The sequence below is a fragment of the Dermacentor variabilis genome, chromosome 1, assembly GCF_050947875.1.
Source record: "Dermacentor variabilis isolate Ectoservices chromosome 1, ASM5094787v1, whole genome shotgun sequence".
In the NCBI taxonomy this organism is placed as follows: Eukaryota; Metazoa; Arthropoda; class Arachnida; order Ixodida; family Ixodidae; genus Dermacentor; species Dermacentor variabilis.
In genome coordinates this window covers 216364680-216391950 of record NC_134568.1, presented here as the reverse complement: position 1 = coordinate 216391950, position 27271 = coordinate 216364680, and the positions used below count along the sequence as shown (strand labels likewise).

Sequence of the window (27271 nt, the reverse complement as noted above, 5' to 3'; positions counted from 1 at the left end):
GCAAGACTGTGCCTCTTTTACAAATTTTATCACTGACTACTTCATAAGACCGACATCACGTCTGCGCATCGCACTTCATCCCGTCATAGCCATTCAAAGGCTGTTTATCCCCCTCCAGCTCGCACCTCCGCTCATCTTAACTCTTTCTTCGTTCAAACAGCGAAAGACTGGAATCATCTACCTGCTGAAGCGGTGCACCACTCCAGTCATTCATCGTTCAAGGCATTCATTGAAAATATGATCTAAATATGCCCACCCCTCATGTAAAACCCCAAATGGGGTATTTGAGGTACCAATAAATAAATAAATAAATAAATAAATAAATAAATAAATAAATAAAAGAAATTATTTTGCAGGGAGGCGGGGATGGCCGGTGCCTGGAGTGTCACCCCCCCCCCACTAACCTGACTAAGCCACTAGGCTGAACTATCGCTGACAACGCTATACCGTGTAAGGGTTGGGGTCGGGCATGAAATAAATGGTAGCTGGCCCATGCCGTCGTCCGACTCAACCACGCTGGGGACGTTGTTGAAGGGAGGGACTTGTTCTCATCGAGAACGAGGAATATGGGATTTATTTACAATATCTACATGAAGGGTGGAGAACGTTACAGTTCATCAGTCTAGCATGACTGAAAGAAAATGCACCCTCAGCAGCCGCCGACTGCTTAAAAACACTCTGTCCTCCCTAGATCCCTAGGTGAGGGAAAATTGCCGTTCGACCTTCGTCCAGTGGGAGAGTCATCCTAGTCGACCCGCCTTTGAGGGGGAGTGTTCACACACTCACTTCCGCATTTTGGTTTCTCTGAACATACCGAGGTGAGAGGGTTCTTGTAGACAGGGGTCTTGACCCGAGCAGGCGCCTCTTGATCCCAGAGCTGACCCCGCAGTCAGTGGCCGACGCGTTTGTCCATTGTCTGTGACGACCTCTGGGGCCCGTGGAAAAGCACCACAAAACATCACCTCCCAGGAGTTCTTTTGCTCCAAGCAAACCGTGAAGGTGGCAGCGAATCAACTAACAATACTTGGCCCGCCGAACGTGACTAGACATACCGGTGCCGTCGGGTTGTTGACGAGGCGCATTGTTGTCTTTACAAAGCGAGTCATCGCAGCGGGCTGGCAAGGGTTCGGAGGTCGCTTCTCCGAAGATCGCCAACCCCCGCAGGCCGATCGTAACAGTGCGCTCCCCGTACAGTGAAATGGACAGTGCTTAATTGCTCCCCCCTGGCGCGCTGCGCGTTGCCATCCCGTGCAATGTCCCCTCTTCTGCCTCACATCGAATGAAACGTGCTTACAGCGAGATGCGTTAATTATGATCCTAGGTTGACTATGACACGTACTCACTGCCGGGGTCAGGGCGTGTCCGAGTGGCTTATGTATTGCACGCGCTCTTAATTCCCTTTCGCTTTCGTGTGTGGCAGAATGCCATCGCCGAAGCCGCAACAGACTGAACCTGCCTTTTCAGACCACGTCGGCGCCAATGCTGCATCGGTGCAGCAGACGCTGTATTTTTCGTTCAAGTGATACTCTTATTTTGTAAATGGTCAGTTAAAGGCATCGTTTGACTATTTTAAACCAAGAAAAAAGTGATCTTAAGCGTCGCTTTGTGTATAAAGATACTGCTGAAAGCAGCGTATTTAGTATGAAAACGTTATCTGAGGCGCAATGAATGAAAACCTGTTATGCGTTTCTGAGATTACGGCGCAAGGGATGGTGTGAGGGCGTTGTGAATGTTCGCCTTCGTTAACTCATGTATGCATTCTTTTTGCTTAGTTGAAATTCGTGCTCGCTCGTCTTCACTGTAGGGTTCTTTCTGTGTTTGTCGATTTGTTGCCTTGTTATGTTATATTCACTCGCACCCGAATCAGTTCCTGAGAACGCCTCCAAAGCTTGCTTTCGGTAGGCGTACGACGCGGTTCGGCCAAAAAAAGAGAGCGGCAGGGTTTTTCTTCCGCACTGGCTCTTGCGAGTAACAAATCGCGCAGCGCGCCGCTAGCGGAATCTGGAGAAGGCAGTATATGGGGAGTGTTTGGGTCGGGGACGAGGCGGCGTGGGCGGCTCGGGTGGTTCGAGCCGCCCGAGCCGGATAAATTCTAAGATAACTAAAAATAAAAACTTGCTGTATCTGGCCATATTGTTACCTTTGGATGAATATTGAAATAGTAGTCTTCCATATAACCTTCCCACAAGTTCATTCGCTCCGTGACGCGATAATGTTTCTTCGTACGCCTATATTAAGATGGCATTAGTCAGTCGGAATTAACTTTAGGGACGCCTTACAAGCCCCCAGAATTTATATTTTAAACATCCTTGCTACACACCCAAAGTGACAAGGGCAGCAAATCACCTATGACAATATGTTGTAGCAGGCGAGCCACATAGTGCGAAGTTTCCCATAGATGAAGAAATGACTTTAAATGAACTTTTGGTGGTCCGCTGGTGCCTTAAAGGCATTACGGTGGTTTTGGACGTTAGAGAACGTGATGATGATGTTAGAGTGTATTATTAATACACCACTATTGTATTATCTACCTATGGGTGGCAACCGGTAGAGGCCAATTTTTGCAAATGAATGCATGCGGCGCGTTGACTGAAAAAAAATATTCAGTACATATCTTATATACCGAAAAATATTTTTTTTTACTTTAAAAATGAAGGAAACGTCAACGCATCACTGTTGGGAAATCAAAGGAAGTCTTTTGCGTGCACGTTTGTGAGGGGAGGGAAGAAGAGCAAGGGAGAGAAAGACAGTGATGACCACAGCGAATGAGAATCGCTGCAGAAAACAAACGCACCGTAGGTCTTGTGCCATGAGCAAGCCTGATAATATAGCGCAGATGCCGCTCCAGCCTTTGTTCTCGCCAGAACGTTGGAGGTCACACATTGAGTCCTCCTTCGCACTCCACGGTCCTCGCCTGTATGTATTTTCTTGCGATAATTTTGTTATGGGAATTGAACGATATAATTAGCTGTTTATTAAATTAGAAGCGAATGGGATTATCTCTGGCCTTCTACTCCATTCTGGGAAACGGGTTTTGGAAAACGGCAGAGACAAGAGCCAGGGGAAGTCAGGTGGCATGGCCAAAGAGTTGCGCAGTCTACTACTGTTCTGCGCAACGCGCATCCGCACGCTTCACGGCGTGTCCGCCTTCGCAGACAGTATAGTCGATGCTACTGAACCGTGGTACCCCATTTCTTCATGCGTCGAAAATACGTGACGGATATATGTATTCTGTCACTGAACACTGACAAGCAAAGCGTTTATAATGTGGTTTGATTATCCATGAAACGTCACACCGGATAACGCTTTTCGAGTCGGAACATAAGTGAACCGGCAAGCCCCGCATGATGAAGGCGAAGAAACGATGCGCCACTCGCTCGCTCTTTGGCGACTCCGTGTGATGACTGCAAGGACTGTCGGTCCTGTACGTAACGTCTTGACTCAGAACGCAAATGCTTTGCATTGTTTGGATGCTGTTGCGACAACATGTAGAGAAACGCCAGTCATAAAGTTTTAATCATACATGGTTGTAAACAGCTGTATTGGGTACGCCCGCAAGAACACTGAACATTCAGGAAGAAGGTGTCCTGGCGGTCTTAACGGTCTCATACTCTTAGCTTTTGACGGCGATGTAGATTTCGCTCAAAGGTGGCGGTAACGTTCAGCAGATTCATTTGAGGGCCTTGTATGCGTTAGGTGGGCGGTGGTTTGTGCGCTGGATGGCGCCCAAGGTTGGGTGCGTGCCGCCTCTTTGTGCGCATTGTCGTGTTCACCTGTCTCGCGCTGGCTTCAATTGATGCGGCACTAAACGACGTGCCTGTCGGCCTAGCTTAATCAAACTCGTGGAAAGAGGCGCTCAGATGGAGCAACGTCTGGCAATTTAAGTAAGGCTAGACACGCCTGCAGTCAACATCCACTTCCTCCTCATGTCAGGGAAATTACTATGACATATAGTAAATAGAAGAAGACGCGCGCTTTAGGAAGATTGCAAAAATGCTGACAAGAGGACGCCGCGAAGGAAGGTCATTGTGTTGATATAGCTGCGCATCACAGATCACGCTGCTGCTTTCTCGAACATTTGCAAAATCTTGAAACGATTCAAATTAGTGTGGGTCAAATAACATGCACTGCTGGTGTTTCCGTTATTCTGCCCAGATACGGCGTTATTCTCGCCCATAAGATACGTAGTCACACTCGTCGACGTCTAAAATCGTGGATCAGTGGTCCAAGATTGGGCAGTCCGCGTACCAGCGTTCGTCTTCATATCAAAGGTGTGTTACTATCATGTTCGTGCGCTCCGACGATGTCTCGCGGCTGTCGCCCTCATAGCCGTATTTACTATCTTCTACAAAAAAGTGATCCTCGGCTTCCAGTTGACGCCAAAAGTTCTGAAACACTTTGTCAGACACCAGACCACCGTAAGCTTCGGGCAGTATGCTGGCTGGAACGTGTTCGTGGAGCCCTTCCATCTTCTGTCCGTGGAAGTGTATCTAAAAAGTACGTAAAAAAAGGAACAAAAAGAAAACGACGTTGATGTGAACATGACTTTGTTAAGTTATAGGTGTTACACTTCATAATAAAAAGCCAAACCTCTGTATTTCAATGAACGCTTATGTCGCATTCGCTTTCATTTTTATCCCTCCTGCAAATTAAAAATAAATAAATTATGGGGTTTTACGTGCCAAAACCACTTTCTGATTATGAGGCACGCCGCAGTGGGGGACTCCGGAAATTTCGACCACCTGGGGTTCTTTAACGTGCAGCTAAATCTAAGTACACGGGTGTTTTCGCATTTCGCCCCCATCGAAATGCGGCCGCCGTGGCCGGGATTCGATCCCGCGACCTCGTGCTCAGCAGCCTAACACCATAGCCACTGAGCAACCACAGCGGGTCGGTCCCTCCTGCATACATTTATTGCTTTATTGTGCCTTATTGCAAAGTCCGACTCATGTGCACGCGGAGAACTATCGCATGAATCTCAGCTGACGACAAATAATAGAGTGCACGTCTTAGTGTGATCCTTGCAAATGAAGCCCAAAAGTGCAACCATGGGCGAGTTCTCTTCGACAGAAACGCACGCAGGAATGCGAACTGTGTTTTTCCTTTTCGATTCCGATGACCTTTAATGTGACAACGCTACGCAGTCGCAGCAAAGCAGCTGACGTGCATGCGTTCTTTTTTTTTTTTTTTTTAGCCAGGAAATGAGTCTGAAAGCCGTTCGATCGAAATCAATTTATCACTTCAAAAGAATTTACCAACGTGTTCTTGAAACGTTCCAGTCATGGAACTTGGACCTCGTTTCCTTATGCCAGCTAGAGTGACTGTTGTAACGCGGTAAAGCCATCGACTATCATCATCACTTCTACTAGCATTCAGACGGCCACATCTGAAGCGTACACTGCCTTAACTGACGCAAGACAGCAGTTCTTGATTAAACCCATTCAAATTCAAGTGGAGAGTCTTGAGAAAGCTCGGCCTATGTATTTAACAGGACGCAAATGCATTCAGATACACCGCTACATTCGAGTCGGCATGGACGTCTTAGACCCCAACATCCATCAGTCGCCATCTTCCACAACACTGAGCGTCAGCCTTCAAGGAAAAAGTGTTGTGAGAGCGCAAACGAGCGAACATCCCTAGTGTCGAGAGAAAGAAGTGAGGTTCTATGGCGCGAAGATTGACGCTTGTGCTGAACCGAGAAGGAACATCGCTTAACAGTCTCATCGATGCATCACGTGTTCCAGATGCAACCGAAAGCATGCATCTTCGACGACCCGGACTACTGTTACAGCGAATAAAATGTGTTTTATATCTCTCTTTCTGTGAAGCCGGCTACCAAAGCCAAGCCATATGGTTCTCAAGCTGAGAAAACGTACTACACTGTTGCAAACAAGGCCCAAGCAGGATGAAAGCGCAAAACCAGTACTGCTGCAGAAAATTTATACCGAGGAGACAGAAGCTTCCTGTCGCATGTTAACACGCTCGACAGTACGCGACACTATAAATACAGTCATGAAATGTGTTGTGCGGCTGACGTTGCACAGTCAGTCTGACAACTTAGTGTTCACTAACTGTAGCGGAAGCTCCAGAGGTTTGCCAAGGTCGATTCCAAAGTGGTTGAATCCTATAGGCGCTGCTGACAACCAATTTGTGAAAAGAAAATTGCGGCAGAACCCATCTCATGATGACTGTCGATGGTAAAGCGGTAGCCGTGAATAAATATAGCGACACAGCTTATTGTCACTGTCGAAATGAGTTACGTATGAGGCGTGTAATGCAGCGGGACTCCTTTGACGCCAACTTGGGTAACTAGGTGCACGTGACACGGGGAAACGCGGAAGAGGAATCCCACTGCGCCTCACACGTGGCTCGTTTCGACTGTGACAATATACAATGTGCGGGTATATTGATTTAATGCTAACTCCTTACCGTCGACAGTCATCGTGAGATATGTTCTGCCCGTTTTTATTACTTTTTTTCTTGCCGGTGAAACCACGCGTCATATTAACTACAGTCTCGTTGCCTTGAACACGAAGTTCCCGAATTATGAGGATGGCACTCGTTTCGAGACATGCACTATCAAACTTGCGGTAAAAATGCGCTGTTGTTTCACGTACTTCTTTAATAAAACGCCGTTTTATGCTCTGAAGCACTAAAATAACTGGAACGCCCGTGTATTGCGTCCCACACTTTGGAAATGAATGTCTCGAAACTTGCGTCATCCTGGGAATTCGTTCCAAGTGTATACGCCTTGCGAAATCACCGGCTACAATTCGTAAATTGAAATATGCGCCCTAAAGTGCTTAGTTAGAAACGTCACAATTTCTTGTTAATTTGTCGATTATGCATTTCGATTTCTCATGCAAGTAATGTCCGCCTCCTTCGGCAATCTAGTTTAAAGACTAAAATTATACTAACTGCCACAGGCGATTTTTTTTAAAAAATTCTGTATAGTCATTGAACAAGGAAAAGAAAGAGAGAAAACTGTACATGGCACTGCCAGAAATTAAGGAATGGGTCGTCGTACCCTGTTATCCGTGTGTGCTCACGCCACTGGCTTTGAACACTTTCGTGTAGCCGCAGTCGTTTTTGACGCACTCACCCTCTGGATAATTTTGCTCTTCAAGAACGGACGCACGAGAGCGAAGCAGAAGTCGAAGCCCCTCGACTCTCGCACGACGTGCGCGGCCCGCAGACGCAGCGGCATGCTTTCCTGGGACGAGAAACAGGCAGACGATGCACGCTGGTCAATTTAACTAATCAAGCAATTAGATATGAAACATTCTTTAACCTCGCAAATAAAACACAGAGCTGGAATATAGTCGTAAGCATATGTCAAAATCAATTCACGTTGTGGCTAAAGCGAAACGTAAACCCTAGTAAGAATATGTATGCACAGTCAAAAGTTTACTATATTCATATTGTTACAGTAAACAGGGCAGAAGATGAAGACAAGCAGAAGGAACACATATACCTCGAAGTGCTGACAAACAACTGAAGGGTTTTATTGCGAAAGGAACAGATAGCTTTAACAACGTACACGTGAAAAAAAAAATATATGTAGCTTGACGGGGCACCATAATATTAGCGCGCAGAAGGCTCCGCATATTTTATTTTGTTAGGCAACCTCCGTGCTTAGTTTTTCTCACGCGTCATAGGAGATCATGCTTAAAAAGAAAAGGAAGAAAAACTAAATTGTGGTGTTTTATGCACCCAAACGACGATCTGATTATGAGGCATACCGTAGTGGGGGACTCCGGGTTAATTTTAATCGCCCGGGGTTCTTTAACGTGCACCCAACGCACAGTCACGAGCAATTTTGGCATTTTGCCTCCATCGAACCCGTGACCTTGCGCACAGCAGCGCAGAGCCATAGCCACTGAGTTACCGTGGCAGGTAGTTCATGCTTTCACATGTAGGTTGTGAGCGCTACTTACTCCCTTGTTCGCAGTAGAGCTCTTCAGTTATTAATCAGCTAGCGCTTCGTGGTACGTGTTCCTTCTCCTTGCCTTCTTTTTTTTTTAAATTAAATTATGGGGCTTTACGCGCCAGGACCACGATCTGATTATGAGGCAAGCCGTATTGGGGGACTCCGGAAATTCGAGCTACTTGGGGTTCTTTAACGTGCACCTAAATCTAAGTACACGGGCGTTTCGCATTTCGCCCCCATCGAAATGCGGCCGCTATGGCCGGGATTCGATCACGTGACCTCGTGCTCAGCAGCTCAACACCGTAGCCACTAAGGAACCATGGCGGATCCCTTGTGCCGTTTACCGTTGCAAGCCTTGTCAAAGCAACTAGCTCACCGTCGCACACTTTACAACACAGTATATGTAGGTATAGCATATTCTTGACAGGGATACCATTTCGGTCTGAATAAAAAAAAAACAGACTGGAATTAATTATGGTGGTCATTTACTTAATTTCGGCAATATAGAGAGCAAGGTAATTGTGTGACGTGCGCAGGGACGCGCACACGCACGCACAGTAAAAATCATCAACATCATCATCGCAAGTCTATTTTATGTTCATTGCAAGGCGAAAGCCTCTCCCGTCAATCTCGTACTACCGCTGCCTTGCGCCGGCCCACAGCATCTATATATGCCTGCAAAACAGTAGAAACTGTCAAAAGATAAACATAATATCAAATGTGACGTAGTTTAGGATGCATATATAGCGGTTTTGGCGCGTAGAACCCAAGAATTAAAAAAAAAATTTAGGATGATACTGCACTTACTAGCCCATGAACTGACCATGTCACGCCTCCTTCTACACGACATTTGGATACGCTGGCAATAATTAGGCTCACAAAAAGTGCTAAGTCAGATGTCGGGCTGCAGTAGCGGAAGCTCCCAAACGTAATTTTACCGTTTTGTCATGCTTGGGCAGCAGCACGGATTTACTCATAATGATAGTGATGCTGAATTGAATTCTTACACTTGTAATGTGGCAGTGATCTACTGTTGGCAGCGTCGGTTAAGAACTAATGTTCCGTCTAATTAAGGAGAAATAGAGAGACACTTGGCACAAACATGCGACGTTAGGTTTTCGAGTTTAAATGCATGCATAGCGATGAGCATACCTCATTATTGTTCTCAAATTTTATCACTTCTGCAGTGTAGAAGGTTTGCTGCGCCCTTCGCGTACGTGCCATATTGGGAGGACAACGCGCTGTAGCGGAGATAATTCGTTGTCGCTGAGGCAGCGTAGATAGTGCGGCTGGGCGACTTATGGATGCGTAAGCACGGCGTCAGTACAGCTTGCAGACAAATAGCCGACGTTTCTTTCCAGATCGTGAGGGTACGATAGGTGGCTACGGGTTTCACAGCCCTTTTGCACACGCTCGTGCACATATTGTTTACGATCGCTATTATTAAGGCGTAAGCCTTTAGTGGCTCATGAGTGTCCGGGCGCAGTCCGTGGTGGACGCAGGAAAGCGGTGATCTCCGGCGAGGGGAGCAAGGAGAGGAGGCGCCATGCCCGTAGCGCTGTGCGAGTGGGCGCGTGGGGGTGCGCGCACATCGGCGACGAACCTTGCAGCCATATGGCTGTGATTGCATCCCATGCTCGCGGCCCCGGCGGCATCCGTTCGCAGAACAGTTCAGACAACAGCGACAGAGGCAGTCAGATATAGGCGTTTGCCTATCGTGGTTTAAGTGAGCAAAGCGCCCGCAGATGTTTTGTTTGTCTGTTGTTTCTTTGGTTCTTGGTTGCTTTACTAGCATCCGTTCAACGTATATGTGCATGCATGTACGATTCAAATTGACATTTATTGGAAGACAGCGCTGCGTCATACGTATTTTTGGATGTTCTTATATATGGTTATAGTGACCTTTCAGCGCTGGTTGCATGCTATGAATTTGCTATTCCAACTCGCCGAATTCAATACAATATTTCTAGTTTTTGTTCGATTTAACGAGTAGAGTACAGCAAGCGATCTTTTTAATTCCGAGGATTTTCGTTAAGCACTCGCTTGTGGCAGACAGCGCAGTTCATGCCGCCGTGTATTATGTTACTAGCGGAGGCGTACATTGCTTGCACAAAAAATCGCAATATGCAATTGCCTAATTACAAGGTTACTCTATAATGCACCATTTAATTATCACTTTATATGTGCGGAATGGCAGAAAAGTGTCAGTCGGAACGAATTCCGAGGTTAGCGCCAGTTCCGAGAAATCTGTTCCCAAAATGTGCTATACGAAATACATTGGCGTTCCATTTAGCTTTCACATGCAGTGCACAAAGTAAGCTTTTGGGGAAAACAATAAATGGAACGCCACAGCACTTCTTAGCAAATTTCGGGGACAGACATATGGAAGCTGGAGCCAGTCTCAGAAATTCTGTTCAATGAAATTTACTTATTGATTCCCGTCTTTGGATTTCTCAATTGCAATATCTAACCCGAAAAAAAAATAATGAAAAAGTTACTATTGTAACAGTGTTAATTAGGTAATTGGAAACTGCGATTCACTGTGCAAGAAAAGCCCGCTTCTTCGTGCAATTCATGCAGCTGAATACAAGAGAAATGCACATGTCTGCTAGAGGCAGTCTTTCAAAAGACATGTTCGTTAGAAACTACAAGAAGGTGAGCATTTATACAGTGCGCACTTTTAGTCAGTGTCCCGTGTAGTCTTTTTGGCCATTGCTCTAACAATAGTGAAAGCACTTAACCCCAAGGAACCACTGTGAACATTCTGGATTCATATAAACAATACTTTTCTGCCTAAATTAGCTAACAGAACGAAAAAAAAAAGGAATGGCTGCTTGAAACGCGCACACGCACAAAAACAAAGTTCGTGTGACACCCAGAATAAAATTCCATTGATGTTTACTGCCCCACATGACATATTATTGCTTCGATCAAGTCAGTGCGAAAACTACACATTTTGATACACAAGAATCAACATTTCGGGTCATTTGCATTTATTAATTAGTGAGTTAGTTTTAAGAAGACTTGCAGAAATGAACAAGTTGACCACACGAAAATGACAATGCACGCCAACTTTCATTATCATTAGACGCATGCACAAGTAGCAATACATGCATTTGATATATTTTCACTGGCGCAATTGCAAACATAAGGACAGGGTCCTGATAAGCATGCCAACTCTACATTTGGTAAAGGTGCAGGCTTCGATATTCTCCGAATTTTATTTTTGCAATAATTACAAAGCAAAGTTTGAAATCAAGACGGCCCTGGCAAATCTTCAAAAGCATTGAAGGGAGGGCTACCCTTTACAAACGGCTCTGCAAAATATGTAGCAACAAGGCAAGAATCTTTAAAGGAATATCTGAGATGGTGTCCAACACGTATGAAAGATTTTGAACCATGAAATGGTAGAGCGCTACCAATCCATTCTTCCCAAAATCACAAATCGTAGCGCAGAAACACACAGTTGGACAGAAAGGAAGACGGACAAATGAGAGCTCGCCTGGTCGTCTCTTTTTCTGTCCGTCTGTTTCTGCGCGCTGCGATTTGCCATGACGTCGAACTAACAAGCCCAAACATCCACATTGCTTCCCAACTTTTCAAGCACTGAGCTAGCATGATCCCTTTCCATATTCCCTCCTATTTGCATAATTTTCGTTCTGAAGCGAAGGTAATGCACAAGGGCCCACCTGTACGTAGTCCGTTAGGTCTTTCATTGGGGCCAATTTGCAGTTCCTAGCGTGCTCAACACCGAACCCTTGGAAGTCATTGATGACAATGACGCCGGCCGTTTGACCTGAAGGGCTTCGCTCGAGGTGCTTCAGACACAGCATAAAGGCTCGATGTACATCAATCTGCGGCACCAAAGTGGGGTTCCACATGCCTGAAACCACCATCACCACAAAAAAGAAAAAAGAAGAAAATGATAAGGCGATGGCCGATTGTCGGCGACACGTACAATTTTGTGACGACACTGCAGTACTACAGACGACCTGTTCAGCACGAATAACAAGTCTGGACTCAAAGCTCAGGCTAAAGTGGACACTTTGCTTACCACTTTGCATACATTGAGGCGTTGCTGCCAGCGTTGAGTTTGCTGTGTGCGCAAAAAAAGTAGAACGACAGAAAGCTGAGCTAGTTGGTAAGGATTCATTATGCTAAAAAAAGGTGAGGCGTGCAGACAACACAAGAGAAGAGAAGTGGACAACACGAACGCCGACTATCAACTGAAGGGAGCACAACTGAAGGGAGCCTTTTTTTGCATAATGAATCCTTACCGACTAGCTCAGCTTTCTGTCGTTCTAAGCTTCATTTCTAGTACTCTGAGCCCTTTTCCGTGTTCCCCTTCTGCACAATCCTGCTTCGTTAGCTTCCTTAATTGCGACATGTATCTTACGCGCTAGAACCATGTCGTGGTTTACGCGTAATCGTGTAGTCCCATTGGAAGTTTAAATTATGTGCGGCTTCCTTCAACCATTAACTGGACACGCCAGGAGGATTGGAGCTATTCTTTCCACTGAATCATGGCGCCAAGTTAGGTTCTATCAGGAGTGTTTAAAGGTCCGTTGCGAGGCCCTGGGAGACGGTCGTCATTGGAACAGTCTTTACGCCGATTGGAACAGGTTAGCCGAGCAACACGCGGACTTCCTGTGGAGGATGAAACTTCCTGAGCTTCAACAAAGTAAGAGGAAACACCTTTCGAATAATTCAGCGTCAAATAACGCACTGGTTTTTGGAGACGCCATCGTAAGTAATACCCATAGAAAAACCCTTGCTTTAGGTCCTAAGCACTGTTTTAAGCCTAACATAAAACCCGTTGACGTTTTAAGCATATAAGCATACCACGCTGCATAACCAGGTTCGTCCCGGAAGAAGAACGCTCGCGCTATATTTCAGATTGCATTGCAAGCATCAAACAATCGAATTCTCATTTTAAGACGTCTGACCCTGTCCGACCGCTAGTTAATTATCTTGTGGAACATAAGCTTAGACCAGTAATATGCGACAAGGAAGGTTATTTCGTAATTATGCCAGATGACATGTTTTCAGAAAAAAGCGATTTCAGCCATAGAAAAGAATTTACAGCCAGTAAAACTCAAGCCCTCGGCAGTTAAGCAACGTGCGCTTGACCTCCTGTCAAGAAATAATCTTGATAGGGTTGTCTATAATGTCAATAAAGCAAAATACCTCACCTTAGAACTATTTTTCTCGGCGAAGACCCATAAGCAAGAAATTCCTTTTCGTGCTATGGTGTCAGAAAAAGGGACGTGGCAGGTCTGTGTCGCTAGTTACCTACAGAACTGAATTAGCTTAACTAGTTCGTTCAGACCCCTTTTGCTTGCGTAATTCTCAGGCACTAGTTCAGTATTCGAGAGAGGAAAATCCTGGTGATTGTACAGCTTTCAGCATAGATATCGAAGACCTGTATTACTCCTTGCCGCATGACGAGTTGCTAAATTCCGTAAATGAGTGCATTAAAGAACAAGTGCAAGAGTCGGCTTTTATTGACAGATGCGGTGTTTCCACGGGAGCTTTTCTAGATATTCTTTCAATGTACTTAAAGTCGACGCTGATTGCGTGGAGAGATGGCGTGTTTCTGCAGAAGTCAGGCATTTGTATTGGCTCTAAGGTTGCCCCCTATTTTTAGAGATATTTACCTGAGTAAAGTTGACAGCTGCATGCTTAGGGAAAGCCTTAGGTGATTGCGTTATCAAGATATTTCGTTACGTTGATGATTACCTGATTTTCTACAAGAGGGAAGAATTCGATTCCGCTGCTACCTCAGTAAGTGAGCAATTTAAACTTTATGAAGGAGGATTAAAGTTTACCAAGGAATTTCCTCAGCGACGCGTAATTCAGTTTCTAGACATTGCCTTGGTCTTCGAACAAAATCACGTTTGTTAGCAATACTCCCCAAGATCTTCTATGCCGTTGTTAAACTTTCAATCCAAGCATTCCAAAGTAGTAAAAAACGGAATTGCCATTCGTGCCTTCTCTGACCAGATCCTGCATGCACAAAATGAGCACCAGTTTTAATGCACAGGTCCGGCGCCTATTAGAAGCAGGTTATCCTAGCGTAACAGTGGCCACTGTGGCTGAACGCCTAAAGAAGTCGGTTTCGAGGGGGACAGACGTGATTACAGAAAGCAGTAATAGCAAAGAAAGAGTAGTGGCTATTCCGTACATTCATTCAGTATCGCACAGGCTTAAAAAAGTTGCAAGTACATATGATGTTAATGTTGCTTTCACCGCCCCCAATAAGCTAGGTAACATATGCGCTGCCGTGCAGAGGGAAAAGGAGCCGGTAAAAGGCAGAAGAAGAACAGATATTTGTCCAGTGATGCACAATAAGAACAACGGTTTTACTGACTGTCGTATGGGTGTGGTTTATAAAGTTCCCTTTAGCTGTGGCGAGTTCTGCGTAGGACAAATGGTGCGGTGTATCAATCAGAGGCTAATGGAACATAAAAGGTCGTTAACCGGTGGATCGCCTTCTAATATTTCCCTACATTGCCAAGATTGTAACTGCACGCCAGAGTTAGATGAATGCGTGATATTGTACAGACACAAGAATGAAGATACGCGTCTTATGGTAGAGGCATGGCATATCTATAACGGTGGAAGTGCGTGCGTGAGTAAACCTTCGATTACTTTACATAAGGAAGAGATTAAGTGCCTTAACAGCTATCTCTCACGTAGACATGCACATGTACCCGACTGACAAGTGGTGATACCATTCCAGAGCATGCGCAGATTAGTTTTGAGTCTTTCTTTTTTCGCCTCTGTGCTCCCTTCAGTTGATAGTCGGTGTTCGTGTCGTCCACTTCTCTTCTCTTGTGTCCTGTCTGCGCGCCTCACCTTTTTTTGCATAATAAAAAACGTGTGCTGAACGCTGACACGACTCACAAATGATCAGAAATTTTGGGCACTCGGGAGCCTTCATACACACGTCTTTTATACGCACAGCCTGGGCACCCGTGTGAAGGCACTCTACCGGGCACAAAAAGCTAGCGCCTCTGGTGCCCATGAACTGACGACACAAGCGCTTAAACTCTATCTTTTGCAAATATCTAATCGTATTGGAAACAAACCAGACTTTGAGCAAGGAAACGGATCCTCGCCCAAACGCACATCACGAACGCAGCGGTACTCTTTTCTATATATGGTCGAACGTTCATAAGAATCCGAACGCTGGCCCAGTTTTGTCCTATGATTCACTGTCTACACTGTATCATAAAAAAATTTGCGCAGAGAAAAAGTGTTTTGCAAAGAAAGTAGTGTTTGATGTGTAAGTATTTATATAGCTGACACGGCTCTCACCTCTAACATGTTTCGAAATTACGTGATAGACACTTTTAAAACCGTTGTTTGATTTTCGGCTGCGGTGGGCGCATTCCGGCGGGAGCGGAATGCAGAAACGCTCGTTTCGCTCAGTTAACGGGAACGTAAAGGAACCTAAAGTGGCCAAACTTTACCCTGTACGGTGCTCCTCATGCATATCTCAGCTTTTGGACGTGAAATTCCACCACATCAGTTTGCAACTGTTCAAATATATAAGGTGACGGAAGTGTATGTAAACCTAAGCGGTGACCGATATAACTTCCGACAATACCTCAGAATATTATTTCGTTGTTTCGGTTCCGACGTTGACGAATTCCTTTGTTCGCTTCATCACTGATAATTTCACCAATTGGTCTCACATAGCGATTTACGTCACTGTTTGTGATTGCGGAAATGTTTAATTGTAGGGCTAGTATAGAAGGGAAAGCAGCAGTGTGTCGTGTGGTGGCGAAGCGAGAAAACTGTCTGGAACCCCTACGTACGCACGCATACTTGATATTAAGGCGAATGCCTTAAGTAGCTCGTTGCAATGGTTCATGCCCCCCCCCCCCCAAAAAAAAAAGAAGAACGCGGCATCTAATCGACTTGAGTGGTTCAAAAAGTATTATCATCAGCAATTGCTCATACCCCCGTAAGCAAGCAAAGATGCAATGGCTCATACCCCCGTAAGCAATGGTTCATACCCAGTATACGTTTCTATAACGAACAAGCTTAAAACAAGCATCCGAATCATCAATAAAGCATTGCATACTCCCCTACACTGTACAATAATTTAGGCCCTTAAAAGTGAAAAAGGGTGTAAATGTGTATATAACTCAAACCCTTAGGGTGTGATTTATATAACTTACACCATAAGGGTGTGAGTTATAGCCGCATTTACACCCTTTTTTTCACTTTTAAGGGTGTAAATTATTTTAGAGTGTAGGAAGTACGCTACGGCCGAGGATGCTCGCCAAGCAAAAAACGAGGTGCTACTTGCGAAGCGGCGGAAGCAATGAGTTTGACCGCGAGTGCTGCATTCACCTACCGAGAGGATGCAGCGTAAAATCGAAGACTAACGTTGTTGGAGTGAGTCTGATCCCGCTATACGGGCGCGTGAAGCCACAGCTAAGCGTTGAACACGAGCTGAACTGGGAAAGCAGCAAAGCGACAATGCGAGACGGCAACGTAGAGAGGAGGCCAAAGCTCGCAGACAACGGCTTGCCACACGTGTACTTCGCACTGCGGCTCGTTATGCCTTGCAAGAAGTCGGACCCCTCCTATAGTATAACTTAATGCATTACCAATTGTGCAGAAGGCTTTTGCCTTCACGTGTTACAGGAGTGTAACATGCTGCCGAACTTTTATAGGTTAGTGTAATATCAAGAAATCAGCGTATCCATGCATGGTCTACGTTTGGTGTGATAAAATGACATCCATTAGAACCAGTAGGAAATTCTAGAATAGTAAATGTCTCCCCCACCAAAAAAAGAAAAAAAATGCGAAGTGCGCTATTAATCTTTCAAAACTGGCGCTAAACACGTGCTAATCCATGAATGACTGCTTTCAGCGACGAAGGTAAAAAAGGCAATGGCATGGACTCACCACTTCTAATCAGCAAAATTTGCCGCCCTTGAGCATCTCGGTGAGGTAGAACAGCGGCTATATCTCTACACTCTGGAACAATAGTTGAAGGTCTGAAGTCGTCAAAAATTTGCCGACAGTTGTCCCGGACGCGGTAGTACTTTGTGATGCTCTTCAATGCTGCCTCAACATTGTACTTCCGCACACGGAGAAACCGGAGCAGAAAGTCAGGGTCGTTGTGCCAGTTGAGTCCGGGCTCGCCTAGATCGGGCAAGAAAGTGACGGATTAGAAACGTTGTTTTTTTAACGGAACGGTGCATTGATGTATTTGAATCCATGACAAGGCTCCATTTAAAAACTTGCAGTATGGGAACCTGCTACCGTTTTTTTATGCAGAACCATTGCTCCTGCAGCTCCCAAACAAAAATTCACACGGAATCAACGTTGTTTTTTCCTCGTGGAATACAGTCTTGTTAGCGACGTCACCATCTGTTCGTCTTACGAACGGTTTGAATTTCCCCTGTTTTGTAAGTGTTTGGGGAAAAACATTGACAACATGAAACTTTCTTATTTTTAACAGTGACTCAATTGGTGTTTCCCTATATTTTTATGTACTTCTAAGTCCCTCTAGTCTAATTATCTGCCTTATCAAGGTATGAAAGTAATCCCATTTGCGAAATCCCTGTTAACCGCGCGCCAGCAATACGAAGAAAGCGGTTCGTACTCAAGAATGGTCGATCCGCGCTAAAACTGGTGCTAGTCGACCATGACAACGCAGAAATAGTTGTGAAGGCGCCATTAACAGTTCTTATGAACGAAAATGTTAGTGAATCTGACCCCAGGTTTATATAATTGCGTAACGTTGCGCGAGACTCCCCTCCTTTTTTATGTGCATTTAGTCAAGCTGCAGCCCACCAAACATAAAAGAGCCCACCAAGCAACAAGTCGCGACTTCCGAACTGTCGGTGAAGTGATCGTCATGGTTCAAGTAGCGCTATGCGAGCCTCGTTCGCACGAACCCGACAGCTGTGAGTCGAATCAGCTGACGGGTCCGGCGAGAGAGAGAGAGAGAAACGAAGAGGGGAAGGTTGGGAGGTTAACCAAGGACGTGACCGGTAGGCTACCCTACACTTGGGAAGGCGAGGTCATCATCCCTCCCGACTTGCCATCTGCAACGTTTGAACGGCACTTCTGTCTTCTGACACCCTAAAATGTGGCAAGTGCAGTTGGAACTGCGTTTGCCGTATTTTAGGGAGACGGAAGACGGTGCTCAATGTCGTCCCCTGTCGAGGGGAGCCGTACGGGAGAGGTAAATCACTCTCGAATATGGACCACACATTGTATACGCGCTTCTGCACCACTTACGCGCCTTGGGGTAGCCTATACGCCTCACTTCTCGAAACGTTTAAAGAAAAGCACATCTGAGTGCCCGCACCGAAGCATAATAGAAGCGTCTGTTGAGCATTGTCTCGTTGAGTGCCCACAACATGACAAGCAGCGAGAGATCTTTCGCAGTCGTCTGAACAGTTCGAAACAAGCGGCCATACCCTGGGCAGACAATGGGCGCCTTTGTCGTGCCCCAACAAACCGAGATTGGCTCTACGAGATCTTCCTGTATATAGACAGTGAATAGATAAATTCCTTGCGAACTGCAGTTAATGTGCATATTTGATTTTCTCTATTTGCACATTATCTGCACATGCCTGTGTTGTCCATGTAGTTAAGTAAACCTTTTTCTTTTCTCTTTATTTTCGCCGTGATCCACGTACTTGCTCTGTTAATATTTTGCCACTTAGTTATAGACTTTTGAGAATTTGTATTATCAATATCTTTTTTTATTTACCGAAGATTTAGGGCAGCGGGCCTTACCTAGGCCGATCTTCCAATTTTTCACATTTAGAAAGTCGCAGTTTCGCCCAAGGAGCAAAACATTGTTAGCGATATCAAAGCATGAGACAACTACACGAAATAAGGTTCGCAGTTTAATCGGCCATATACTGCAGTGACAGTGCAGTATCGGCGACTGCAGCGAACATTCGCTTACTGATTAAATTAACAACCGAAGAAGAACGGCATATTGGGCGAGTTGGTGGTTTTCCATAAAATGTTTAAGAACAGCGCTAAAGACGTACACCGGACAACAGAATAGAAGATGGGACACACACGGCCCTGTTTTTTTTTTTTTAAGAAGCGCCGTTTGTGTCCCATCCTCTATTGTGTTGTCCAGTGTACCTCTTTAGCGCTGTTTTTAAACATTAAATTAACAAGCACGGTGTCCCGCGTGCAAGGAAAACATGAACAGATCTCACTGGATGACCGTGAGTATTCGCTGTCATAACACTGAAGTGAGAAGAGCGCCGGCGACGGCGAGCAATCGTTTCGTGTTGCCTCTCGCTTCACAGCGCGTCTCCGAAACATCAGAACACGCAACCTCCAACAGTAGGCGCACATGAAGACATCGCGCATAAAGCCACAAGTCATCTCGGCTCGCCCTTGCTTTGCGCCCGCCGCAGATTACCTCCAAAATACGGCGCGCGGGCCGCGTACGCGCTCAGCCGCGCGGACAGCCATGTATAGCCACGGTTGGGCTAGAAGAGGAGACGCGCTCTTCTTCCCCGCGCCCTAGCGCACGCTTGGTAATGTGGCCTCCGACATAGCCCATATCTCCAATTGGGTTCGAATCCCACCAAAGGTCGTGGGCTCGAGTGCCTTATTTACTATATCTTAATTAACTGTGCCTGAACACCACAGGTCGTGCTGACGCTTCTTCGCCTCGGCATCACGCTTTCTTATAAAGAAATTGATGGCCTAATTCGCCCTAATTAACATCACAGGTAGCGGGCTCTACTCACACCAAAATTTGAGGGTTCGACTCCTACAAAAAGGTCGTGGGTCTTAAATTCGCCTTAACATCAAAGGTCGAGGGTTCGACTCCCTATGAATGTTGGTGCCACAACACCGGACGGCGTAATGTCGAACATTGGATTTTTTGTCCCATGAGTCGCCTAAGGCTTTTGCCTGAACTATAAAGAACAAGATACGGACGCGCTGCCGCGTACTCGGAGGCCGTAGCGTGAGTATGCTCTCTCCCCTCAGTTACCTCTAGACACCCCACACTAAATGATCCCACTCCCCAGCATCCATTCCGACTCGCATATTGGATTCCGTCCTACAAGCCGGCTCGACTCGACTTTATCGTGTCGTGTTCTGCCATGTTAATCGCACGCGATAGGACCGCTCTATATGTGCCTATTGGCGGCGAGGAGTTACGGAGTCGCCATCTATCGGCAGCGCCTCGCTGGCGTAGTATGAGGGATCACGCGGCGCGCTCCTCATAGGTTTTGCTGTCCGCGCTCACTGAAAACACCACGCGCGAGCTCTCCCGTACATTTCTGTAAGTGCTTTCGAAACGAGAGAAGTTGTTTACTGTCTAAATAATAATCTTGGGCAAACTGAAAGCACACAATCGTTTACAGACGCTATCTCTTTACCGAATACGTACAGTGAACGCCACTGCGCACGGTCGCCGCGATGGAGTCTCCCGAACCGGCTTCTTGCGTGAAAGGTAGGTAAACGCTGAGAGCAAACTATGTGAAATATGTTCTTACAGTGTTTGTATAACTAAATGGAGCGTAATAAAAAGAAGCCCCAATGCAGCGATCGCGCAGATTCGCAGCGACCGACTGCGCGTCTGCATGCTTGTCGGCGCGCTGTTTCGCTTTCTCCGCGCGCGCGTTCTTGCACCGTGCCATGAGCTTTAGGCCGCAGAATATGAGCATTTGACAGTATACAAGCAACCATTGTTGCATGGGAGCTATCAGAGCTGTTCAAAAATAACTTCATTGTAGAGACTTCGACGCCTACAGGGACTATGATGTGCTGTCGCGACGATTCAATCTTTTTTTTTCTTCTGAATCATTTGACTTTTCATTATTATTTGTCGAGTTGCGTAGCACTGTATGTTTATCGGTGTTCTCAGCGCGCGATTTCCCGCTGCACCTTTTTTGTAATCCAGTGCATTAATTCATAACACAAACATGACCATATGTCATGCTTTTTTAAAATGTGTTTCTTACCGCTGCCTTTCCACTCCACTGAACTTGCCAGTATCTATAGCATCGACAAGTTGATAGACCAAACCGTCATAACATTAGTCGTGCAGCAGACTCGGGCGAGCGTCTCAGTGCGCGTTTTCAGAACATCGCAGATCGGGCGCCGTACGTAGCAGAAATCTTCGTCGCGTCTGTGCTTGCTGCATATCCGAGTTGTAGCCGATGACTGTTTGCCGGTTTTATGTTTCGCGAGCCAAGCTTCACGCAGTTTCTTGTCCTGCGGCCACGTGTGAATAAGGCTGACACCGGCCTCCGTTACGTGCGTCCGGCCCTGCGGCACCGAGCAGTAGCCTACCATGTTGTGCGCCTTCAAAGGCAGCTACTACCTATTGTAGTGCTTTGAAGCGTTGTAAAGGAGACACTCGAAGCGGGAAATTTTCGTCACTAAATGAGGATTGCAGCGTGCGAGGGAATTCAAACTCGTTTTCAGCTCGCTTAATTCGGCGCTCCCGAAGCAGCCGACGCGGCCGCCATGTCCACGTGATCCCTCCTAACACGTCACGCCGACGGTGGCGCCAGCTTTTCCAGTGGCGGAGCTCGAGGCCAATAGTGTTCGTATACCCGCGCAAATTCTGTGGAGCATATGACTGCATAGTGTAAGCCGCAACGGTCGCGTTTTTCTGGCTGAGTGTGCTGTTTACAAGTTCAAGCGTGCGAAAGCACAAATTCACGTGTGCCACCATTTACTCCTGTATTCGCACAATACTATGCAGTCATCGAGGAACAAACGTGAGGGGCTGACCGTTCAGAAGCTTGGTGAGATCGTCCAGAGCCTGCTGCCTGACCTCGTCCGTTTCTCCCAGCTCTTCTTCGGCGATTTGTCGCAGCTTGGGAAGCAACGGCGTGCCCGTCATGATCTTGCCGGCACTAGACACGTAGATGGTGAAGCTTCTGCACGCTGTAAAAACGAACAGTCCACAAGGGAAATCCTAAGTAACTTCGTTAAGAAAAAAAAAAGCACTGGGTGAAAATGCATAGGAATATATTCCTATGCATTTTCACCCAGTGCTTTTTTTTACGCATACGTACGAAACGTTTGAACTTAATTACCTCGAAGAATGAGGCTATCAAATGTTCTAAATCATTGTTTACTAAACAAATATGCACCGACATTCTGTAATAGGTTTCCGTGACAATCGTATATATCGGTGATCCTGCAAGCCTGTTTTTTGGTGATTCTAGGGGGCCTCGGCTAAGGCTTGTCTGTATAATGAAGCGTTGTTCCGTACTGTGAGAAGATCGGTTTTCATGCCTACAAAGCTGTTCACAGATGTGCAAAATGACAACAAAGTTCATTAATTCATTTCACGAAAAAAGGTGCAAACGTGTGTGCTAAATAGCTTAATAGAGGTATCGAAAGGGCGGTGTTGGACGACTTTCCTGTGTTCATCCCTCTCCCCCGGCCTACACTCCTGGACCTGAATTCAAGAAACCTCAGGCCAAATTCACAAAGCTTTTCGTTCGTAAGTGTGGTGTGCTATTGGCTGGCTGCCTTCGCTAATAATATGTCTGACATCATGACTGGTCAGCATCAGCTTCTAGGGAGAATTTTTTGCGTGGACAGGCCCTCGTTGGTAAGTGAGCTTTGCCATTGGCTGGTCGCCTTCGCTAATAACACGTCCAGCGTCAGGATTGCCTGAAGTTTTCTCTTACGAACTATTCTAGCGTAAGAGGTTTTTGTGACAAGGGACCCTCTTTCGTAAGAGCGTTTCCTCATTGACTGGCGCTCGGGAGCCTGCCACTTACGATAGTGACAGGCGAACATCCGAAACAGCTCTTACGTAAACGAAGTTCTGTGGATATTGACCCTGATCCGCCACTGCAGTGTAAAAAAAAAACGGCAGGTTTGTGTGACGTTGCAGGATAACAAGGTAACATCCAGCGAATCTGTTAGTACGACTATCAAAGCTCCGCCTCATATTCCTCAGCGAACCGCCTTGAGCGCCGGGCAATCTCCAGACATTTACATATTATCCAGGGTCCGTATTCACAGAAAGGTTCTTACGCTAGAAATATTCGTAAGAGCACGTCTAGTCAATCGTGATGTAGGACATATCGAATCTGACCGGCACTTACGAATGAAAAAGCTTCGAAGTGAATTATTTAGGTGAACTTTAACGAATTGATCCGGACCCCTTCACTAGGGCGTCCCTCGTAACCCACGTACGTACTGTGCAGTTTTGAGACGTTAAACATTAGTTGTGCCTCAGGCTTTTCCCTATAGCTTTCAGGGCGTCAACGGCAGCGGTGCGTTAGTGTAGGGAGCAGCGTCAGCGCATAAGCTCCATGCATTTTGAAATGTACACTTTCGAGATGCATGCGCATTCTTGCCGGTTTGCCCACCACACTAAACCGCCGTTCTCGGACGCGATCTAAGGTTTCGCGGATAGTTCAGTCTGAACGCTGAATACGTTGTCTGCGGCAAGATCGACACAGCTCCGCCGACCATTCTGCACAAGGAAAGCTCATTATATATATATATATATATATATATATATATATATATATATATATATATATATATATATATATATTTGTTGTCATTTTGCACATCTGTGAACAGCTTTGTAGGCATGAAAACCGATCTTCTCACAGTGCGGAACAACGCTTCATTATACAGACAAGCGTTTATATATATATATATATATATATATATATATATATATATATATATATATATATATCCCTTCAGTCACAGCGTGCAGTGGCAGCAAAGAATAAAGCACAGACATTAAGCTTAGGGTGAATTGAACATTCTGGTAACCTAAATTACTTCCATTTGACTTAGTGATATGTATCGTTACAGAGTAACGTTTGGTGAAGGCACTACAGTGGTTTACGTGGCGTTTGGTGTTAGGCATGTCGGCAGCAACCTCGAAATAATTGGTCGTCTGTGTATATATATGCATATATACAGTGTCCCAGCTAACTTTAACCAGAGTTTAAATATACGCGAATTCCACGTAGCTGGATACAACCAAGATAATGCTTGCCGTCGCTTGGAGATACTCGCACAATTGTTTTCATTCCGCCTAATTAGATAATTAGTCTTAACTGATTAACTTCTCATATGTTAAAGTTACATTAAAAGTGTCAGTGAGAAAATTTTACAGCGACATGGAAAACTCCCGACCGACACAACTTTCTGTTGCTCAGTACGTGCTACATTACAGTGTTTTTCCGAGCGTGAAAGAAGCTCGCGATTACACGCAAAGTGCTTCGAGCGGCAATTTTACACACACACACACACACACACACACACACACACACACACACACACACACACACACACACACACACACACACACACACACACACACACACACACACACACACACACACACACACACACACACACACACACACACACACACACACACACACACACACACACACACACACACACACACACACACACACACACACACACACACACACACACACACACACACACACACACACACACACACACACACACACACACACACACACACACACACACACACACACACACACACACACACACACACACACACACACACACACACACACACACACACACACACACACACACACACACACACACACACACACACACACACACACACACACACACACACACACACACACACACACACACACACACACACACACACACACACACACACACACACACACACACACACACACACACACACACACACACACACACACACACACACACACACACACACACACACACACACACACACACACACACACACACACACACACACACACACACACACACACACACACACACACACACACACACACACACACACACACACACACACACACACACACACACACACACACACACACACACACACACACACACACACACACACACACACACACACACACACACACACACACACACACACACACACACACACACACACACACACACACACACACACACACACACACACACACACACACACACACACACACACACACACACACACACACACACACACACACACACACACACACACACACACACACACACACACACACACACACACACACACACACACACACACACACACACACACACACACACACACACACACACACACACACACACACACACACACACACACACACACACACACACACACACACACACACACACACACACACACACACACACACACACACACACACACACACACACACACACACACACACACACACACACACACACACACACACACACACACACACACACACACACACACACACACACACACACACACACACACACACACACACACACACACACACACACACACACACACACACACACACACACACACACACACACACACACACACACACACACACACACACACACACACACACACACACACACACGTTCTCTATACATCGACAATATCAAAATTATTTCGCTACGCGAAAGGGTGTTCTCGCGACTTCCGCGGAATTTTGCCGCTTTATCGTGGTGCCACTCATTTTCTCCATGACTTTGAAACCTCACCTGCATGTTTATCCAAGCACACACTCTATCTTATACGAACTGCCAACCAGGTACACCCATTAGATTCTTTTTCTTACGTCAAGCGTTTCGGAATCCCGACCGGTGCCGAGGCGCACCACAATTAGTGCAATTTTATCATTACCTTGTGGCTCCCCAGTACGTCCTCCAACTTTCATATTTCCCCGGTACGTTTTCAAACGATTACACTATTCGCAAGAAGGGCTAACCGCTACATTTAGCATATATTTTTCTCCTGGCGGTTTCATATACAGCATCAAAATGGATTCAGGTAAGCCATTACCTAACGCAACAATATTTCACCCGTCGCATGTAACTTTGCCCATCGCATCACCCTCCTTATTGCGCCCAATTTTCAGCACGCTGCGATGTTTGGTGTTTCAGAGAGGCGGGCGCTTACGCCTGCGCGTTTGTGTGTACGCGTCTCACGTTTACGGGTCTGGCGTTTTGGAGCGCTTCTATACTTCGCTGCAAAACGTGCACAACTCTTACTCGGTAAATGACTGCAGGTAACCAAAATTAATTTGCAGCATTCCGCCGGCATCTCCCATAAACCAAGTGCAACTTTGTAAGGTAAAAGTATAATTTTAAAAAAATTCGAGGACACCTGAGCAACGCAATGCAAAAGCTATTATGTCCTATTGAACGGAGTGATCCTTCGAGTTTTGCGCTGCGAGTAATGTTTGCGTTAACGCTCGCTCCGCCCGCCGTGTCCACTATCGTCGTGTACGTTGACGACGATAGTGGATTTCGCTGCCTGCCTCTTCGTTCGTTTTGCTGCGTTCTTCCGCTCCCTTACTTCGTCTGCGGTGTGCTGGCGTGGACGGCCACGTTCGCCGAGGTTGTGGCCGCCGACGATGTAGATGCTTCAGACTCTGCAGCAGTACGTGCTGCCCGAGCCAGCAAGCGCGATCCAGCGTGGCCTCGCTGTGGATGGGGGAAGTCAGCGTCTCTTCGCTGCTACAGACGCTGCCGGCTTTTTCGCTCAGGGGGCATTTGACGCTTTCGCATCTAGATTTTATAAATATTACCTTCTTAACGGCGGTAGACGTTCTCACGCTTGGCTTTCGCAACGACTCGTTTTTACCGAAGCGTCGCAACGACTTCCCGAACTGCAAGTAAAAACAGTCGCATCGCAGTCATGCAGGAGAAGCGACAGGCCCCATCACTCCTCCATGGATTTCCTGCGACTGTCTTCGCGCCGTTCGCGCACCACTTGCGATAGCCGGCGAGCAAGCGGCAATGCTCATACCAGATATTGGCTGCGAGGAGTTACGGAGTCGCCATCTATCGGAAGCGCCTCGTTGGCGTAGTATGAGGGATCACGTGGCGCGCTCCTCATAGGTTTTGCTGTCAGCGCTCACTGAAAACACCACGCGCGAGCTCTCCCGGACATTTCTGTAAGTGCTTTCGAAATGAGAGAAGTTTCTTACTGTCTAAATAATAATTTTGGGCAAACTGAAAGCACACAATCGTTTACAGACGCTATCTCTTTGCCGAATACGTACAGTGAACACCACTGCGCGCGGTCGCCGCGATGGAGTCTCCCGAACCGGCTTCTTGCGTGAAAGGTAGGTAAACGCTGAGAGCAAACTATGTGAAATATGTTCTTATAGCGTTTGTATAACTAAATGGAGCGTAATAGAACGAAGCCTCAATGCAGCGACCGACTGCGCGCCTGCATGCTTGTCCGCGCACTGTTTCGCTTTCTCCGCGCGCGCGTTTTCGCACCGTGCCATGAGCTTTAGGCCGCAGAATATG

General features: G+C 46.3%; 1 protein-coding gene across 1 annotated transcript in view; it reads right to left on the bottom strand.

Moving 5' to 3' along the window:
* Positions 1-3348: 3348 nt before the first annotated feature.
* Positions 3349-27271, bottom strand: part of LOC142572942 (alpha-tocopherol transfer protein-like) — a 41970-nt gene continuing 18047 nt past the window's right edge. The window contains exons 2-6 of the mRNA XM_075682405.1: positions 21689-21844; positions 16856-17095; positions 11620-11813; positions 7103-7213; positions 3349-4490 (exon numbers count right to left, since the gene is read on the bottom strand). Of these exons, the coding sequence (XP_075538520.1) occupies positions 4266-4490; positions 7103-7213; positions 11620-11813; positions 16856-17095; positions 21689-21800 (882 nt within the window). The 5' untranslated portion in view covers positions 21801-21844 and the 3' untranslated portion in view covers positions 3349-4265. The remainder of the gene's footprint in view (positions 4491-7102; positions 7214-11619; positions 11814-16855; positions 17096-21688; positions 21845-27271) is intronic.